At 39.3% G+C, this 22,051-nt stretch overlaps 1 protein-coding gene across 1 annotated transcript in view; it reads right to left on the bottom strand.

Moving 5' to 3' along the window:
- Nucleotides 1-22,051, bottom strand: part of LOC134539275 (uncharacterized) — a 133,757-nt gene that overhangs the window by 17,680 nt on the left and 94,026 nt on the right. The window contains exon 6 of the mRNA XM_063381098.1: nt 1,844-2,712. Coding sequence (XP_063237168.1) covers nt 1,844-2,712 — 869 coding nt within the window. The remainder of the gene's footprint in view (nt 1-1,843; nt 2,713-22,051) is intronic.

Genomic DNA, 22,051 nt, shown 5'->3' with positions numbered 1-22,051 from the left:
TGGTTTTCGCTGATGTCATAGCTGCAGGATTGATGCCGCGCTAGAGATACGCAGGCTTGGAACTAACTCTGAGCACAAGCATGCACGAAAGAAAGGTAGAGTTTGAGAAGAAAACTGGCAGACTGAGCGACCACTCATTGTTCATCGACAATTGTTAAGTAGACTATATTGCTGGGTTGTGGCGCTAGTTAGCGCACTAGAAAGAGCAAACTTGGAGTTTTCTGCATAGTTATTCCGTCATCTGTCTTCACGGCTGCATTGGTATCAACGACGAAGACCCTGATGACATCCGTACTACCGTACCTAGCATCCACAGCTTTTCTGGCACACGTACCGAGATTCCGGTAGTAGCTGCGCCGATATTACCGAATACAGCTTGGCCAACGGAAGATAGTTAAATGAGTGCGGTGTTTGTAGCTGAGGAAACATCTTTGTCTACAGTACCGGCAATAACAGCTGATATCACCAACTACCGGCGTTATCGTGTGTCATCATCTACACTTAGATACTGACGCATCTACCACTATAAGACTTTCGTACATAGTAGCAACTGCATGCATCATGAATACTACTTTTTGCCAACCACTACTTTTAACCCCGCTGTAGTACAAGTGTGACAGAGGATATAATAAAGTGTCACGAAAAGTCTACCTTAAAAGAAGTACAAAGGACTTATTTCAAAATCATGTGGAATTTAATTATTTGAGAACGATGTAGTGTATACTTTGTACATGTAGTGGAGTAGAATTAATGTTATATGTATAAACCTTTAAAATAGGTTCTTTTATATGTTTACCTGGAACATATACCCGCTCTTATAGTAAAATGCTCTAGGAATTTCTAGGAATTTTGCATCATTTTCGAGAAATTTTGAGGAAATTTGACACCAAAGATTACCGCCGTGACGTCCCAATCCACGGCATCTCTCTCCACAGCCTGAAGCCTGTCCCCCAATTGTATACTATCACCTTATTCCCCTTCATTATTTTCTCATTTAAAAAAAATGACCACCCATAACAAGCCTTACACATACCACAAACTAGCTTCTTTTTGTTACGGTTTATTCACGTGTATATACTGCTACCATGATGAATACGGATTATTTTTCTCATTTTTGGTTGGTAGGTACTTCGTAGCAGAACTGCCAACAGACAACAACGATAAAACATTAAGTCGTACAAATGTTTATAAATATAAAAGTAAATAAATTTCAAAGTTCATTAATATAAACTATCTTTTTGCTTTTCTTATTTTTAGAACAATTTGGATATAACCTTTTATATCACACCTATAATGGTAGGTATATTACCACTGAAAGAGTAGGTAGTCTGTGGATGAATTTGAAAAGTATATCACAAATTTAGATCCTTAACGGATTTTTAAATAAAAAATCGGATTCTTTCTGCTGAATTCCCACACTCTGTTAATCACTGGCTCTTTAAAGTGGGCCAAACTAATAACCGTGCTTCATCACGCCAACGACTTCAAAATAAATTTAATTTACGTTACTGTACGAACCAAACTTAATTTCAAATAAGCCATTACTGATAACGTCCATTCTGGACCTAACTGAAATTGAGTGACCCCCAAGTTGTGGGAGTACTCACTGGAGAAAATGCTTAACTCATTGGAAGATAATACATATGCCATCATGCTATAATGATGTACGTACCAGGTTGTATCTCGGATATGGCATTGTTGCTGAGGTCAAGGCGGGTGAGCAAGGGCATTATCTGGAGCCAGCTGGAGTTGAGGGACCCCCAGTTGGGGGTGTACTCACTGGAGGACATGCTCAAATCACAGGAAGATGAAACATGCCATTGTGTTATTGTATTGTACGTACCAGGTTGTATCTCGGATATGCCATTGTTGCTGAGGTCAAGGCGGGTGAGCAAGGGCATTATCTGGAGCCAGCTGGAGTTGAGGGACCCCCAGTTGGGGGTGTACTCACTGGAGGACATGCTCAAATCACAGGAAGATGAAACATGCCATTGTGTTATTGTATTGTACGTACCAGGTTGTATCTCGGATATGCCATTGTTGCTGAGGTCAAGGCGGGTGAGCAAGGGCATTATCTGGAGCCAGCTGGAGTTGAGGGACCCCCAGTTGGGGGTGTACTCGCTGGAGGACATGCTCATATCACAGGAAGATGAAACATGCCATTGTGTTATTGTATTGTACGTACCAGGTTGTATCTCGGATATGCCATTGTTGCTGAGGTCAAGGCGGGTGAGCAAGGGCATTATCTGGAGCCAGCTGGAGTTGAGGGACTCCCAGTTAGGGGTGTACTCGCTGGAGGACATGCTCAAATCACAGGAAGATGAAACATGCCATTGTGTTATTGTATTGTACGTACCAGGTTGTATCTCGGATATGCCATTGTTGCTGAGGTCAAGGCGGGTGAGCAAGGGCATTATCTGGAGCCAGCTGGAGTTGAGGGACCCCCAGTTGGGGGTGTACTCGCTGGAGGACATGCGGAAGTCGTAGATGTCCACGTGCTCTTCGTCGAGCATCCACATGAGCCAGCGGAAGAGCACGTTGTTGTGGTCGTACGGGAAGGCCATGTGCAGTCTCTCCAGCTCCGCGCCGAGCTTCTGGTGCAGGTAGATCTTCATGGAGTCCCAGAAGTCCTCCGAGAAGGGGTTCTTCTGTGAGAAGGCGGTCTTCATGTCTCTTTCCACTTGCAGCGCCTGGATGCAAGGGCTGTACTCTCTGGAAATAAAGCACATTCATTTTTAGTTCAGTCTTATAGTCCAAATCACTGGAATTCAATGGAAATTTTCATTTTGGCAGCTCTTTTCACTCAAGTGAAAAAACAGGATAGAAAATATGTTAGGACATGTGTCCATTATAGTAGAGCGAAATGGTCTGAATAACCAACACTCTATGTCATTTATTTTTTAACCAATAAGGCCATGTTCAAGTTTATTGTAATGTTCAGGATCATCAATTGTTAGAACAATGATCGTTTGAGGTATTAGTCTGCTGTTTTCACAAAAGTTTTCATTATACCAGTTTGACCCACCACCACAAAGTATGGCGTTTCTGCCTCATTATTTGCCCGAATTTTGTTTAAAAACAATCTTTTTTGTGTGTTAATTTTTTGGTTACAGAATAGTTTAAGGTGCTTTTGTATCAATTTTAAATATTTTAAGTTATGTGGTTTGTTACCACTTTTATTTCTGGTCGGCCGATAGGCTCTGACCAAAGTTCTAGCTGCCTCAATAAAAATTATTGCCAACATTTTAGATATTACGCGCTTACACTTGAGTAATATTTCTAAAGTTTTTTTTTTAAAGTGACCAGGAAGGTTTGTATAGGGAGTACATTCATGTAAGTCATCATCGACATGGTCACCAAACGTCAGCTGTGAATGTATATGTGTGTGTGTATATATATATATATATATATATATATATATATATATATATATATATATACTCTGAGGTGCGCGCGCAGCCAGTACACATAACACAGTTCGACAAGTAATGCACACGACATAAGTAGTATATAATAGGGCATACTGCGGCAGGATGCAGGATGTGGATTGTGCGGATTGTGATTGTCTGTCCGCCATCTTGGATTGTGATGTCACGGCGGCCATCTTGGACGAGCGTAACGGGACACTGCGTAACGGGACAAAGCGTAACGGGACACAGCGTAACGGGATATAACGTAACGGGACAAGTAGATCACGGCGGCCATATTTGATCCGCCATTTTGGATGATGTCATTTTGTTTTCTAGAAAATTACAACATAGTGTTGTCCGCCATTTTGAATGATGACGTCACCGTTGCAATCATCGTTATGGTAGCCATCTTTAAATTTAGACGCCATCTTGAAAATTCACAATTTTTATGTTAGAAAATCGGGAAAATTTTTAAAAATCATAAAAAAAATATTTAATCGAATTAAATAATAAAAATCTTAAAAACCACTGTTGCAGTTATCGTTACGGTCGCCATCTTGGATTATATAAATTTTACATATTTCGTTACACCCGCCATCTTGGTTGAGTACCATGTCATTCTTACACTTTATGTTACGACCGCCATATTGGATGATGACGTCTCCGTTGCAATTATCATTATGGTCGCCATCTTGAAATTTAGACGCCATCTTGGAAATCCGTAATTTTTATGTTAGAAAATCGGGAAAAATTTCAAAATTCATCAAAGAAATTAACTTAATAGAATTCTGATTGATTATATCGATTCCAGTCCTTGGTTCGAAACCGGTGAGGGCAAAAAAAAACATCAGATACTTCCTCCACAGAAGCCACCTACAGACTGACCTACCACCACCAATAACAAGGTATTTACCATCAGCTGGTATGACATCATGTCAGCCATCTTGTCTTCGTACGCAGAAGACCGCCATCTTGTTGTAGTCTGCTAGAGTGTGCTGGCGTCATGTTAGTATAATTATCTGGTCACCATACCTTTACCTCGACTGTTGGCATTAAACTTTGACCTTGACCTTGAACTTTGACCTTAACCTTGAACTTTGACCTTGACCTTTCACTTTAACCTTGAACTTTAACCTTGAACTTTGACCTTGACCATGAACTTTGACCTTGACCTTGAACTTTGACCTTGAACTTGAACTTTCACCTTGACCTTGAACTTTGACCTTGAACTTGAACTTTGACCATGGCCTTGAATTTTGACTATGACCTTGATCTTTGACCTCGACCTTGAACTTTGACCTTGAACTTGAACTTTGACCATGGCCTTGAAATTTGACCATGACCTTGATCTTTGACTTTGACCTTGACGTCATCATGGATCCGTCATTGTATGTTCAGTAGATGCTACCAGGAGCTACCACATGCTAGCGGTCATTGCCACCATCATGTTTTCGTCTGCTGGAGGACAACATCTTGTGTGTGTACTTATCTTTCCATCATGATAGTTTTATTATAACCTGCTACAGTGCAATAATAATTTATTATTACTGAGGTGCCCGCCATCTTGAAATTTGGTCGCCATCTTGAAATCTAGTAATTATTTAGCTAGAAATGCGGGGAAAAATTTCAAAATTCATTTAAAAATTAACTCATTAATTTACATATTGATTCACTGGATTCCCGTCCACGGATCGATTCCCGACCAGTGAAAGTTTTAACTAATTATTAAATAAATTTATATTCTGTTTTCCATTACCTTTCGTAATGTTTATTAATCATTCACTCTACGAAAAACAACTCAAGTCATTATACCTGACCAACAAATTAATACAGTGCCGATTAGCCTATTATGAAAGTCTAATTTTTCAATAATCTGAATAACCTATAAGCCGTTCATGTACAAAGCCACACATATAGATCAATTGCCTTCAGTCCATGAGACCGAGTCATGTCATTATCAGACGTATAGTCTAGTCATTTCAGGACCTCATGTCCTTCGTCCTTAGCTAATTATATTCAATTAATCCATCGTGACATTTTTATACATTCTAAAGGACCAAGTAACCTTGAAAAATATTTTAGTAACACCAAGAGGTTTTAAACTAGTAAATATTCAATCACAACATTTTGTACTACGCGCAATAAACAAAAAGGAAGCACCGACAAAGAAAAGGCTGCACCATCAACGAAAATGAAGCACCATCATCGAAAAGGCAGCAAATTTGGAAGCACCGACAACGAAAAGACAGCACCGCCAACGAAAAGGAAGCACATTTGGAAGCACCGTCAACGAAAAGGCAGCACATTAGGAAGCACCGACAAAGAAAAGGCAGCACCACCAACGAAAAGGAAGCACATTTGGAAGCACCGACAAAAAAAAGGCAGCACCGCCAACGAAAAGGAAGCACATTTGGAAGCACCAACAACGAAAAGGCAGCACCGCCAACGAAAAGGAAGCACATTTGAAAGCACCGTCAACGAAAAGGCAGCACATTAGGAAGCACCGACAAAGAAAAGGCGGCGCCACCAACGAAAAGGAAGCACATTTGGAAGCACCGACAAAGAAAAGGCAGCACCGCCAACGAAAAGGAAGCACATTTGGAAGCACCGACAACGAAAAGGCAGCACCGACATCGAAAAGGAAGCACATTTGGAAGCACCGACAACGAAAAGGCAGCACCGGCATCGAAAAGGAAGCACATTTGGAAACACCGACTACGAAAAGGCAGCACCGCCATCGAAAAGGAAGCACATTTGGAAGCACCGACAACGAAAAGGCAGCGCATTTGAAAGCACCGACAACGAAAAGGCAGCACCGGCATCGAAAAGGAAGCACATTTGGAAGCACCGACAACGAAAAGGCAGCACCGCCAACGAAAAGGTAGCACATTTTGGAAGCACCGTCATCGAAAAGTCAGCACCGCCAAAGAAAAGGCAGCTCATTTGGAAGCACCGACAACGAAAAGGAAGCACCAACAACGAAAAGGCCGCACCATCAACGAAAAGGAAGCACATTTGGAAGCACAAGTTACGAGAACTTAGTCTTAGTTAGAAATCTGAATACAAGAAAAATAAAACATTAAATTTTTATAATTGCAATTATTTATTTCTTTACATTATACAAATACAAGTTAAACAAACCATTATTGTATGTAGCCAGCTTTCCTCAGTTCTTTGAGTATGAATGATATTTCTTTGATGCACGAATAGTTTCCTGCACAAAGCGAGTCATGTAGAAGTCTTAGCCGATCAACCAATATGTTTGGATCGTTCCATGAAGTGTAATCAGTCTCTTCTACCACCATCTTACTTGTTTGATTATTATAAATATTATTTTCTCTGGTGTCTTCCGTTTTAACACCATCCTCAGGGTAACTTTCATTATCGAGACAATGATCATCACAAGCTTGACCCGATTTATTTAATATATCACGATGTTTCCATCGTTTCGGTCTCAGGACATCACCACAGTCTTCGATCTTGCCTGCTTTAGTTGCTTCATAACAGTCTATACCTTTGTCAACAACCGCAGAGTCGCTGTAGCAATCACCGTAGAAGGCATCATCTTCACCCAAATTACCGTAAGAATTCGATGTCGATGATGTCGAAGCGTCTTCATTGTCTTCATGCTTCCTTTTTAGGAGTCCATCATTTTTACAAAGTAGGAAAGATCTGCTTGAATTCGGCTGGAATGAATTCTCACTTTTCACGTTAAAGATTCTTCCATTGTCTTCATTCTTCCATAAATCATAATCGTCCTTCAATTTAAGTTCTTTGTCGATATCGGAAGAGCCGCGATCATAATCTCTCCCAAGACAAGGAAAATTATTGTCGTAATGCAGATCACTCTTCCTTAGTCTAGTAGAGCCATCGTTGTCCTCTATCTTGTACACAGGCTTGGCGTTAGAAGTTCTGTCATGTCTTTTTAAGCTTTCTCTCCGCGTAAACGACTTGCTACATCGAACACAACTTATCATATTACGTAGTAGATTTTTATCACAGTCATTCTTATCGTGTTGTCTTCTATTCTTTCTCAAGATAAATTCTTTGCTGCAAAACTTACACCTGTGTCCTTTCGATACATCAACAGTCACCGAATCAGGATTCATGTTAGTTACTGAGACTATTGTCAGATGCAAACTGAATTAATTAAATTAAATACATTACTTAAATATAATTTTTAATATTTCATCTGCAAGAATAAAGTTACCTCATACAAAAGAATTTGTTACATGTGGTCTCGATTATTAGCATGAGATGTCGCCACGTGTTGTGTTGAGTCATAATTTATTTAGTTGTTTTATGTGGTATGCGGGAAGCTCACTGTCGATCGCAAAACAAGGATGGCTTCGCTAGACTTCAAGGAGAAGGAAGTTCGTCTTACATGTAAGTGCTCCACGGATGTCTCATGACATATTATTTGACTGAGTAATGGTTGCTTAATTTTTATTTTCACCTGGTAAAAAAAAATTGCAAGTGCTGATTTAGTAACAGATATTCTCGAATTAAATGTAACTCTAAATAACACGTCATGACTCATTAGATAAAAAATCCGTCATGCAGAGAGCGGTTTCTCATAATAGACAGAAGCACTCGAAGAAACCACAGGAATAATCAGGAGTACACGGAGAAATCCATCATAATATTGACAAAAATAATAGGTAGCACACGAAGAAAACCATCTCACGTTTCTTTGTTATCATATAAATACAGAAAAAATATTTAATAATAAAATAAATTAATAGAAAAAATTAAATTGAAAAAATTTAAATTGAAAGCAGGAATAATCAGGAATACACGGAGAAAACCATCATAATATTGACATGGATAATCAGATGCACTCGGAGAAAACCACCACACGTTTTCTTTGATATAAAATTACAGGGAAAAAAATATTTAATAAAAAAAAATATAAAAAAATTTAAAATGAAAAAAATTACAAAAATACATAAAATTCTGGCTTGTACTAGAACTCTACCTTTGTTGCACAATGAGAAGTTTACAAGCTAGCAGAATCTATTTATGTATTTTTGTAATTTTTTTCATTTTAAATTTTTTAATATTTTTTTTATTAAATATTTTTTTCCCTGTTTTTTCATGATATCAAAGAAAACGTGTGGTGGTTTTCTCCGAGTGCATATGATTATCCATTTCAATATTATGATGGTTTTCTCCGTGTGCTCCTGATTATTCCTGCTTTCAATTTAAATTTTTTCAATTTAATTTTTTCTATTAATTTATTTTATTATTAAATATTTTTTCTGTATTTATATGATAACAAAGAAACGTGAGATGGTTTTCTCCGTGTGCTCCCTAATATTTTTGTCAATATTATGATGGATTTCTCCGTGTACTCCTGATTATTCCTGTGGTTTCTTCGAGTGCTTCTGTCTATCATGAGAAACCGCTCTCTGCATGGCGGATTTTTTATCTAATGAGTCATGACGTGTTATTTAGAGTTACATTTAATTCGAGAATATCTGTTACTAAATCAGCACTTGCAATTTTTTTTTTTACCAGGTGGAAATAAAAATTAAGCAACCATTACTCAGTCAAATAATATGTCATGAGACATCCGTGGAGCACTAACATGTAAGACGAACTTCCTTCTTCTTGATGTATAGCGAAGCCATCCTTGTTTTGCGATCGATAGTGAGCTTCCCGCATACCACATAAAACAACTAAATAAATTATGACTCAACACAACACGTGGCAACATCTCATGCTAATAATCCAGACCACATGTAACAATTTCTTTTGTATGAGGTAACTTAATTCTTGCAGATGAAATATTAACAATTATATTTAAGTAATGTATTTAATCTAATTAATTCAGTTTTCATCTGACAATAGTCTCAGTAACTAATATGAATCCTGATTCGGTGACTGTTGATGTATCGAAAGGACACAGGTGTAAGTTTTGCAGCAAAGAATTTATCTTGAGAAAGAATAGAAGACAACACGATAAGAATGACTGTGATAAAAATCTACTACGTAATATGATAAGTTGTGTTCGATGTAGCAAGTCGTTTACGCGGAGAGAAAGCTTAAAAAGACATGACAGAACTTCTAACGCCAAGCCTGTGTACAAGATAGAGGACAACGATGGCTCTACTAGACTAAGGAAGAGTGATCTGCATTACGACAATAATTTTCCTTGTCTTGGGAGAGATTATGATCGCGGCTCTTCCGATCTCGACAAAGAACTTGAATTGAAGGACGATTATGATTTATGGAAGAATGAAGACAATGGAAGAATCTTTAACGTGAAAAGTGAGAATTCATTCCAGCCGAATTCAAGCAGATCTTTCCTACTTTGTAAAAATGATGGACTCCTAAAAAGGAAGCATGAAGACAATGAAGACGCTTCGACATCATCGACATCGAATTCTTACGGTAATTTGGGTGAAGATGATGCCTTCTACGGTGATTGCTACAGCGACTCTGCGGTTGTTGACAAAGGTATAGACTGTTATGAAGCAACTAAAGCAGGCAAGATCGAAGACTGTGGTGGTGTCCTGAGACCGAAACGATGGAAACATCGTGATATATTAAATAAATCGGGTCAAGCTTGTGATGATCATTGTCTCGATAATGAAAGTTACCCTGAGGATGGTGTTAAAACGGAAGACACCAGAGAAAATAATATTTATAATAATCAAACAAGAAAGATGGTGGTAGAAGAGACTGATTACACTTCATGGAACGGTCCAAACATATTGGTTGATCGGCTAAGACTTCTACATGACTCGCTTTGTGCAGGAAACTATTCGTGCATCAAAGAAATATCATTCATATTCAAAGAACTGAGGAAAGCTGGCTATATACAATAATGGTTTGTATTACTTGTATTTGTATAATGTAAATAAATAAATAATTACAACTATAAAAATTTAAAGTTTTATTTTTCTTGTATTCAGATTTCTAACTAAGACTAAGTTCTCGTAACTTGTGCTTCCAAATGTGCTTCCTTTTCGTTGATGGTGCGGCCTTTTCGTTGTTGGTGCTTCCTTTTCGTTGTCGGTGCTTCCAAATGAGCTGCCTTTTCTTTGGCGGTGCTGACTTTTCGATGATGGTGCTTCCAAAATGTGCTACCTTTTCGTTGGCGGTGCTGCCTTTTCGTTGTCGGTGCTTCCAAATGTGCTTCCTTTTCGATGCCGGTGCTGCCTTTTCGTTGTCGGTGCTTTCAAATGCGCTGCCTTTTCGTTGTCGGTGCTTCCAAATGTGCTTCCTTTTCGATGGCGGTGCTGCCTTTTCGTTGTCGGTGCTTCCAAATGTGCTTCCTTTTCGATGCCGGTGCTGCCTTTTCGTTGTCGGTGCTTCCTTTTCGTTGACGGTGCTTCCAAATGTGCTTCCTTTTCAATGTCGGTGCTGCCTTTTCGTTGTCGGTGCTTCCAAATATGCTTCCTTTTCGTTGGCGGTGCTGCATTTCTTTGTCGGTGCTTCCAAATGTGCTTTCTTTTCGTTGGTGGCACCGCCTTTTCTTGGTCGGTGCTTCCTAATGTGCTGCCTTTTCGTTGACGGTGCTTTCAAATGTGCTTCCTTTTCGTTGGCGGTGCTGCCTTTTCGTTGTCGGTGCTTCCAAATGTGCTTCTTTTTCGTTGGCGGTGCTGCCTTTTCTTTGTCGGTGCTTCCAAATGTGCTTCCTTTTCGTTGGTGGTGCTGCCTTTTCTTTGTCGGTGCTTCCTAATGTGCTGCCTTTTCGTTGACGGTGCTTCCAAATGTGCTTCCTTTTCGTTGGCGGTGCTGTCTTTTCGTTGTCGGTGCTTCCAAATTTGCTGCATTTTCAATGATGGTGCTTCCTTTTTGTTGATGGTGCTGCCTTTTCTTTGTCGGTGCTTCCTTTTTGTTTATTGCGCGTAGTACAAAATGTAGTGATTGAATATTTACTAGTTTAAAACCTCTTGGTGTTACTAAAATATTTTTCAAGGTTACTTGGTCCTTTAGAATGTATAAAAATGTCACGATGGATTAATTGAATATAATTAGCTAAGGACGAAGGACATGAGGTCCTGAAATGACTAGACTATACGTCTGATAATGACATGACTCGGTCTCATGGACTGAAGGCAATTGATCTATATGTGTGGCTTTGTACATGAACGGTTTATAGGTTATTTAGATTATTGAAAAATTAGACTTTCATAATAGGCTAATCGGCACTGTATTAATTCGTTGGTCAGGTATATTGACTTGAGTTGTTTTTCGTAGAGTGAATGATTAATAAACACCACGAAAGGTAATGGAAAACAGAATATAAAATTTATTTAATAATTAGTTAAAACTTTCACTGGTCGGGAATCGATCCGTGGACGGGAATCCAGTGAATCAATATGTAAATTAATGAGTTAATTTTTAAATGAATTTTGAAATTTTTCCCCGCATTTCTAGCTAAATAATTACTAGATTTCAAGATGGCGACCAAATTTCAAGATGGCGGGCACCTCAGTAATAATAAATTATTATTGCACTGTAGCAGGTTATAATAAAACTATCATGATGGAAAGATAAGTACACACACAAGATGTTGTCCTCCAGCAGACGAAAACATGATGGTGGCAATGACCGCTAGCATGTGGTAGCTCCTGGTAGCATGTACTGAACATACAATGACGGATCCATGATGACGTCAAGGTCAAAGTCAAAGATCAAGGTCATGGTCAAATTTCAAGGCCATGGTCAAAGTTCAAGTTCAAGGTCAAAGTTCAAGGTCAAGGTCAAAGATCAAGGTCATAGTCAAATTTCAAGGCCATGGTCAAAGTTCAAGGTCAAGGTCAAAGTTCAAGGTCAAAGTTCAAGGTCAAGGTCAAAGTTCAAGGTCAAGGTCAAAGTTCAAGGTTAAAGTTCAAGGTCAAGGTCAAAGTTCAAGGTTAAGGTCAAAGTTCAATGTCAAGGTCAAAGTTTAATGCCAACAGTCGAGGTAAAGGTATGGTAACCAGATAATTATACTAACATGACGCCAGCACACTCTAGCAGACTACAACAAGATGGCGGTCTTCTGCGTACGAAGACAAGATGGCTGACATGACGTCATACCAGGTGATGGTAAATACCTTGTTATTGGTGGTGGTAGGTCAGTTTGTAGGTGGCTTCTGTGGAGGAAGGATCAGATGTTTTTTTTTGGCCTCACCGGTTTCGAACCAAGGACGGGAATCGATATAATCAATCAGAATTCTATTAAGTTAATTTTTTGATGAATTTTGGAATTTTTCCCGATTGTCTAACATAAAAATTATGGATTTCCAAGATGGCGTCTAAATTTCAAGATGGCGACCATAACGATAATTGCAACGGAGACGTCATCATCCAATATGGCGGTCGTAACATAAAGTGTAAGAATGACATGGTACTCAACCAAGATGGCGGGTGTAACGAAATATGCAAAATTTATATAATCCAAGATGGTGACCGTAACGATAACTGCAACAGTGGTTTTTAAGATTTTTATTATTTAATTCGATTAAATATTTTTTTTTATGATTTTTAAAAATTTTCCCGATTTGCTAACATAAAAATTGCGGATTTTCAAGATGGCATCTAAATTTAAAGATGGCGACCATAACGATAATTGCAACGGTGACGTCATCATTCAAAATGGCGGACAACACAATGTCGGAATTTTCTAGAAAACAAAATGACATCATCCAAAATGGCGGATCAAATATGGCCGCCGTGATCTACTTGTCCCGTTACGTTATATCCCGTTACGCTGTGTCACGTTACGCTGTGTCCCGTTACGCTGTGTCCCGTTACGCTGTGTCCCGTTACGCTGTGTCCCGTTACGCTCGTCCAAGATGGCAGCCGTGACATCACAATCCAAGATGGCGGACAGACAATCACAATCCGCACAATCCACATCCTGCTTCCTGCCGCAGTATGCCCTATTATATACTACTGACATATACCAATAGCCTACATATCTTATTAATACGCGTCTTCAGTCCCTGTACATCAGTGCTGTGCATATGTGAATCGAATGTGTGTATGCAGTAAAAAGTGAGTATAAAATATAATAATATTCTCATATAGATTTATAGTTTGAATAACGAAGAAAACGGAGTCTTTGTAGCAATAAAACCTAAAAATTAAGAACACCATTATTTTTTTAATACCTACAATTACTATGCAATGCGTATTTTATAGTAATTAAGAGTTATTTTACTAACGTGATAAAACAAATTTGCTGTGTGATTGTATATTCTTTTCGTCAAAATTGCGAAAGAGTCTCTGACTTAGACTTTGCCCGGCAGAGAACTGTTATCAGTTTTTTTTAAAAGAATGTAATGTCTGTAATTTTTCTTAACATTGTAAAATACGTTAGTAGCAAGACGTCCTGCGGTACTAATGTAGGGAGCTCCAAGAATTTTGAAATATTTACTTAGTATTGTTTTTATATGAATGTTTATAAATATTACATTTTATCGTAATATTATTTTAGTATGAAATGGAAGAATGGCTAAATTGTAAAAGAATTTATGTGAACTTAACATATAGCTTTTGATATACTACGAGCCTTGTAGTAAAAGCCTTTATTTTTTATATATTTTTATGTATAATTTTTATAAGTGTTAACATACTTTTTTTTTTCCAGGAAACCTTTCTCATTATCTGTTACTTCTGCATTTGAAAATAAGTCTTTCTGAGTAGTATGTAAATGGGGCTCCGGTACTGGCTTCTGGCTGTGGAGCCGGGAGCCGGTCCGCCATATTGGATTTTGACGTCACGGCGGCCATTTTTGACTCAAAAATCCCTCAAAAATGACTAAAAATGACTCAATAATTCCCGTTTTGAGGAAAAATTTCCCGTTTTATTCCTTAAAAATACCAGCAGCTAGAAATGTCTATATGTAGGCTTAAGCATCCATGTCTACAGCGTCAGATAAGCCTCTGACGTCATCATGGATTATGACGTCACCGCTGCAATTTCCGTTACGCCCGCCATTTTTAAATTTATTATTCAATTTTAATAAAAAAATATTTTTAAAATTTATAAAAAAAATTCACTTAAAAATTTTTTAATGAAAAACATTAAAAAATATTACTTTTACGACACGGAGTTCGGAGTCCTCGGTTCAAACCCGGCGAGGGCAAAAAAATAAAATAAAAATGGCGACCGATCCTTCCTCCACGAAAGTCACCTACAGACTAACCTACCACCAATAACAAGGTCAACTGGTATGATGTCATGTCCGCCATCTAGTCTTCGTCTGCTGGAAGCCACCATCTTGCTATCGTCTGCTAGTGTGCGCTGACGCCATGTTAGTTCAATTCTTACCCGCTAGAGTGCAGTAATCATTTATTATTGCTGTGACACCCGCCATATTGTAATTTGGCCGCCATCTTGGAATCGTGTAATTATTTAGCTAGAAATTCGGGAAAAATTCCAAAATTCATTAAATAAATCACTCATCATTTTAAGATTGATTAGATCAGTTTCAGTCTGTGGTTCGATACCCGATCCATGCAATAATGTTTAATTTTATGTAAAAAAAAATAATTTCAATATACCATGTTCAACATTCGTAAAGAGACTTTAAAAACTCTACTACCATCATCCTATAAGCCATCAACACCACCATCTTGGAAAATTCGTAATTATATTGCTAGAGATTCGGGAAAAAGTTCAGAAATCATTAAATAAATTTCCAATCAATATACTGATTAATTAGATCGACTAAGGTCCTTGGTACGATTCTGGACGATGAAAAAAAAATTACATATAACAATTTAACATAATAGTAACAGGTTCGAGGAATTAAACACCACAAGTTCTTTTACAAACATAATATTTATAACATAATTTCTATTCTACTACAGGATCACTTACGAAAGCCAGCAAATTTATAATCAATCATTTAGTTCCGCATCTGTGTGAAATGACTAATTGTTAGCTCCAATCGGTTTATACTAGACAGAGTCCAACCAGAACCTTTACGGACATAGTTCTCCTCTTCTTGACAGAGTTTCTGGATACCGTTTTTAACAGTTTGCTTCACATCGTCAGAACTGTAAATTACTGCAGCCGATGTCTTGAATGCACACTTCTTCACTTTGTCATCTAACGGATATGGCTTTCCATATAGACAGTCCAACCACAAGTTATATTTTAATGGACCGTTTGTTGCTACGTCATCAGTAAGCTGATTGATTATGTCCTGTCTGATATCATCAAGAAAAGTACAAATGTCCTTCGACTCACCGGACGTATTTAGATAATAGTAGTCTTTCAACGTTCCACGAAATGCAGACTGCGCCAAGTAGAAGCCATTATCGTTTACTTGTAATGTACCGAACACAGTCTTAGGTTTATTTTCATGTTCAGACGTCATAGCAATCGGTTTCTGTACATCTGTTTTTTTTTTTTTGCTTGTACACTCACGAGTCACCAATCTAAAGCGAGGAGTCGAAATGTCGGCAGGTAGTTCAGCAGTAGGCGCACGGACTTCACCTTTACAGTTTTTCGCATGTCGGCGCAAATTATCGATTCGAGTAAACCATTTAAGGCACTCATCACAGCGAAACTTCATGCGAGAAGGATTCTTCATGCATTTGCTCCGCTCATGTCTTCATGCATCATGGAAAAATGCGAACGACGTATCACAGTAGCTGCAAAGATGTCTAGTTGAAGACAAACCCGAACCAGATGACGTTGTAACTGTGGTTGTACAATTTCCAGGCATGCTCTTATGCACATCGATGCATCGTTGTTGCACCGATACCTTAACTTTCTGCCGCTCTGCAAAGCCTTTACATGCCTTCAAGTGATGCTTCAAATTAGCATTTATTGTAAATTGCGTGCGACACTTAATACAGCCAAACATTTTACGATAAGGGTTCTTAGCACATTCTCTCTTCTCATGTCGACGAGCATTGCTGATTTTTGAGAAAATCTTGTCACAGTAACGACATCGATGTTCGTTAGCTGTTGAGGATTCGTCATCCATTGAAGTCTCCATCGAGGGCGAAACAGCGTCCGTTGAGGTTTCCTGTACAGCCAGCACTACCAGCATTAAAGTCTCTTCTGCTGGTGGTATCATGTCTGTCGAAGTCTCCTCCAGTGTTGTCGTCGACGTTGCCAACGGGATCTGCTCCATCTTCTTCGCTGACGTCAAGGTTCCCGTAGACGATGGTACAAACTCTATCGATTTCGACGTTAAAGTTTGTAAAGATGCCATCGAGTTCGCAAGAACAGGTAATTACGTGATTAATGCACCAGAAGAAACAAACTAGGTGATCCGTACACCGTCGTCGTCAGTTACAAACTGAGCGACCTGCTGTCTAGGACTCGCTTATATACAGGCACCGGATGGAATAATACGCTAGTCAAATCAAGAACAATTTATTATAATACTAGAGTCAAAACAACATTAAAAATAGAAGCACCATCAAAAAAAAGGAAGCACATTCTGGAAGCACAATAAAAAAAATATGGCAGCACATTTGGAAGTACCGCCAACGAAAGGGCAGCACATTTGGAAGCACCGACATCGAAAAGTCAGCACATTTGGAAGCACCGACAACGAAAAGGCAGCACATTTGGAAGCACCGACAACGAAAAGGAAGCACATTTGGAAGCACCGACAACGAAAAAGCAGCACATTTGGAAGCACCGACAACGAAAAAGCAGCACATTTGGAAGCACCGACCACGAAAAGGGAGCACCATCAACGAAAATGCATCACATTTGTCATTGACTCCGATATTCATTGGCTCCAATATTCATTGGCACCAATATTCATTGGCTTCATTAATTAGCTCGCTCCAATATTCATTGGCTCCAATATTCATTGGCTCCAATATTCATCGGCTCCAATATTCATGGGCTCCAATATTCATTGGCTCCATCAGTCATTGACACCAACAGTCTTTCGGTTCCAAAAGTATTTTGGCTCAAAATATATATTTGGCTAGAATTCTTCGAGTTAAGAGACTATGAGGCCACATGGCTACGAGTCTTAAATGATCTAGCTGGTTACGAGTTTTACATGGCTCGCGAGACTACAGAGCTACGAAGCTTCTAGTACACAAGTTTACGTGACTGCGAGGATACAGGACTACAAGTCTGCATGAGCACTTGACTACGATGCTACTCGTCTACAAGGCTCCAATTGTCGCATCTGTCTTCGTCGGAATTTTCTCTTTTGCTACATCTGCATCATCAGCATCATGTTATAAGATTACAAGGTTGCTTGCTTACGTAGCTTCAAGTCTACGAGGCTCCAATGAATCATGACTACGAGACTACGAGCCATGAGGTTACGAGTCTATGTGATTGCGAGTCTTCAAGGTTATGTGATTTCGAGGCTATAGGACTACGAAGCTTCCAGAACGCATGGTTATGAGACTGCGAGGCTACAATTCAACGAGGTCCCAAGACATCATATCTACACGACTACGAGCCATGAGGTTACGAGACTACGTGACTGCGAATCTTTAAGTTTACGGACTGCGATGCTACAGAGCTACGAAGCCTCTAGAAAACGAGTTTACGTGACTGCGAGTATAGAGGTCTACAAGTCTGCATGAGTTCTTGACTACGAAGCTACTCGTCTACAAGGCTCCAATTGCCGCATCTGTCTTCGTCGGAATTTTCTCTTTTGCTACATCTGCACCATCAGCATTATGTAATAAGAATACAAGGCTACTTGCTTACGTAGCTTCAAGTCTACGAGGCTCCAATGCATAATAAATACGAGACTACGAGCAATGAGGTTACGAGAATATGCGATTGCAAGTCTTCAAGGTTACGTGATAGCGAGGCTATAGGACTACGATGCTTCCTGAACGCATGGTTACGAGACTGTTTGACTAATTGACCGCGTGGCTACGAAACTTCATGTCTCTAACTGACTACAATAGCACTATTCAGTGGTGAGAGTTAATTTATCTCATGCAAATGTACTTGCTGCAAGTAGTTCCGCTTTTCAACATCAGATAACGTCACGTGTTGCTTGCAGGTAAATAATATTTATTTATTTTATGCGGGATGCGTGATGCTCACTATCGAACGCATAAGAAGGATGGCTTCGATAGTCTCCAAGGAGAAAAAAGTTCCTTCTTCCTGCTAGTGCTTCTCAGATTTCTCACCGTCCGCCATCTTGGATTGCGACGTCACGGCGGCCATCTTGGATGGTTATGACCTTGACCTTTGACCAAAACCGCAGGAATGATCGCAAGCACACGGATTAACCATCTTCGTAGCTCTGTAGCCTCGCAAGCCATGTATAACTCGTAACCAGCTTGATCATGTAAGACTCGTAGCCATGTGGCCTCATAGTCTCTTAGACTCGAAGAATTCTAGCCAAATATATATTTTGAGCCAAAAGACTTTTGGACCCGAAAGACTGTTGGGGTCAATGACTGATGGAGCCAATGAATATTGGAGCCCATGAATATTGGAGCCGATGAATATTGGAGCCAAGGATATTGAATCGAGCGAATTAATGGAGCCAATGAATATTGGAGCCAATGAATATTGGAGTCAATGACAAATGTGCTGCATTTTCGTTGATGGTGCTGCCTTTTCGTTGTCGGTGCTTCCAAAAGTGCTGCTTTTTCGTTGTCGGTGCTTCCAAATGTGCTGCTTTTTCGTTGTCGGTGCTTCCAAATGTGCTGCCTTTTCGTTGTAGGTGCTTCCAAATGTGCTGCCTTTTCGTTGTCGGTGCTTCCAAATGTGCTGCCTTTTCGATGTCGGTGCTTCCAAATGTGCTGCCTTTTCGTTGGCGGTGATTCCAAATGTGCTGCCTTTTCGTTGGCGGTGCTTCCAAATGTGCTGCCTTTTCGATGACGGTGCTTCCAAAAGTGCTGCCATTTCGTTGTCGGTGCTTCCAAATGTGCTGCCTTTTCGTTGGCGGTGCTTCCAAATGTGCTGCCTTTTCGATGACGGTGCTTCCAAATGTGCTGCCTTTTCGTTGTCGGTGCTTCCAAATGTGCTGCCTTTTCGTTGGCGGTGCTTACAAATGTACTGCCCTTTTTTTATTGTGCTTCCAGAATGTGCTTCCTTTTTGTTGTTGGTGCTTCTATTTTTAATGTTGTTTTGACTCTAGTATTATAATAAATTGTTCTTGATTTGACTTGCGTATTATTCCATCCGGTGCATGTATATAAGCGAGTCCTAGACAGCAGGTCGCTCAGTTTGTAACTGACGACGAAGGTGTACGGATCACCTAGTTTGTTTCTTCTGGTGCATAAATCACGTAATTACCTGTTCCTGCGAACTCGATGGCATCTTTAGACTATAACGTCGAACTCGATGGAGATTGTACCATCGTCTACGGGAACCTTGACGTCAGCGAAGAAGATGGAGCAGATCCCGTTGGCAACGTCGACGACAACACTGGAGGAGACTTCGACAGACATGATACCACCAGCAGAAGAGACTTTAATGCCGGTAGTGCTGGCTGTACAGGAAACCTCAACGGACGCTGTTTCGCCCTCGATGGAGACTTCAATGGATGACGAATCCTCAACAGCTAACGAACATCGATGTCGTTACTGTGACAAGATTTTCTCAAAAATCAGCAATGCTCGTCGACATGAGAAGAGAGAATGTGCTAAGAACCCTTATCGTAAAATGTTTGGCTGTATTAAGTGTCGCAAGCAATTTACAATAAATGCTAATTTGAAGCATCACTTGGAGACATGTAAAGGCCCTGCAGAGCGGCAGAAAGTTAAGGTATCGGTGCAACAACGATGCATCGATGTGCATAAGAGCATGCCTGGAAATTGTACAACCACAGTTACAACGTCATCTGGTTCAGGTTTGTCTTCAACTAGACATCCTTGCAGCTACTGTGATACGTCGTTCGCATTTTTCCATGATGCATGACGACATGAGCGGAGCAAATGCATGAAGAATCCTTCTCGCATGAAGTTTCGCTGTGATGAGTGCTATAAATGGTTTACTCGAATCGATAATTTGCGCAGACATGCGAAAAACTGTAAAGGTGAAGTTCCTGCGCCTACTGCTGAACTACCTGCCGACATTTCGACTCCTCGCTTTAGATTGGTGACTCGTGAGCGTACAAGCAAAAAAACAGATGTGCAGAAACCGATTGCTATGACGTCTGAACATGAAAATAAACCTAAGACTGTGTTCGGTACATTACAAGTAAACGATAATGGCTTCTACTTAGCGCAGTCTGCATTTCGTGGAACGTTGAATGACTACTATTATCTAAATACGTCCGGTGAGTCGAAGGACATTTGTACTTTTCTTGATGATATCAGACAGGACATAATCAATCAGCTTACTGATGACGTAGCAACAAACGGTCCATTAAAATATAACTTGTGGTTGGACTGTCTATATGGAAAGCCATATCCGTTAGATGACAAAGTGAAGAAGTGTGCATTCAAGACATCGGCTGCAGTAATTTACAGTTCTGACGATGTGAAGCAAACTGTTAAAAACGGTATCCAGAAACTCTGTCAAGAAGAGGAGAACTATGTCCGTAAAGGTTCTGGTTGGACTCTGTCTAGTATAAACCGATTGGAGCTAACAATTAGTCATTTCACACAGATGCGGAACTAAATGATTGATTATAAATTTGCTGGCTTTCGTAAGTGATCCTGTAGTAGAATAGAAATTATGTTATAAATATTATGTTTGTAAAAGAACTTGTGGTGTTTAATTCCTCGAACCTGTTACCATTATGTTAAATTGTTATATTTAATTATTTTTTTTCATCGTCCAGAATCGTACCAAGGACCTAAGTCGATCTAATTAATCAGTATATTGATTGGAAATTTATTTAATGATTTCTGAACTTTTTCCCGAATCTCTAGCAATATAATTACGAATTTTCCAAGATGGTGGTGTTGATGGCTTATAGGATGATGGTAGTAGAGGTTTTAAAGTCTCTTTACGAATGTTGAACATGGTATATTGAAATTTTTTATTATTTTTTACATAAAATTAAACATTATTGCATCGATCGGGTATCGAACCAAGGACTGAAACTGATCTTATTAATTTGTAAAATGATGAATGATTTATTTAATGAATTTTGGAATTTTTCCCGAATTTCTAGCTAAATAATTACACGATTCCAAGATGGCGGCCAAATTACAATATGGCGGGTGTCACAGCAATAATAAATGATTACTGCACTCTAGCGGGTAAGAATTCAACTAACATGGCGTCAGCGCACTCTAGCAGACGATAGCAAGATGATGGCTTCCAGCAGACGAAGACAAGATAGCGGAAATGACAACATACTAGTTGACCTTGTTATTGGTGGTAGGTTAGTCTGTAGGTGACTTCCGTGGAGGAAGGATCGGTCGCCATTTTTATTTTATTTTTTTGCCCTCGCCAGGTTTGAACCGAGGACTTCAAACTCCGTGTCGTAAAAGTAATATTTTTTAATGTTTTTCATTAAAATTTTACTAAGTGAATTTTTTTTATAAATTTTAAAATTTTTTTTATTAAAATTGAATAATAAATTTAAAGATGGCGGGCGTAACGGAAATTGCAGCGGTGACGTCATAATCCATGATGACGTCAGAGGCTTATCTGAGGCTGTATACATGGATGCTTTAGCCTACATATGGACATTTCTAGCTGCTGGTATTTTTAAGGAATAAAACGGGAACTTTTCCCTCGAAAGGGGAATTTTTCCCTCGAAAACGGGAAATTTTTCC

Source organism: Bacillus rossius, chromosome 15, assembly GCF_032445375.1.
Source record: "Bacillus rossius redtenbacheri isolate Brsri chromosome 15, Brsri_v3, whole genome shotgun sequence".
Classification (NCBI taxonomy): domain Eukaryota; kingdom Metazoa; phylum Arthropoda; class Insecta; order Phasmatodea; family Bacillidae; genus Bacillus; species Bacillus rossius.
This window is presented reverse-complemented; position numbering and strand designations above follow the sequence as displayed.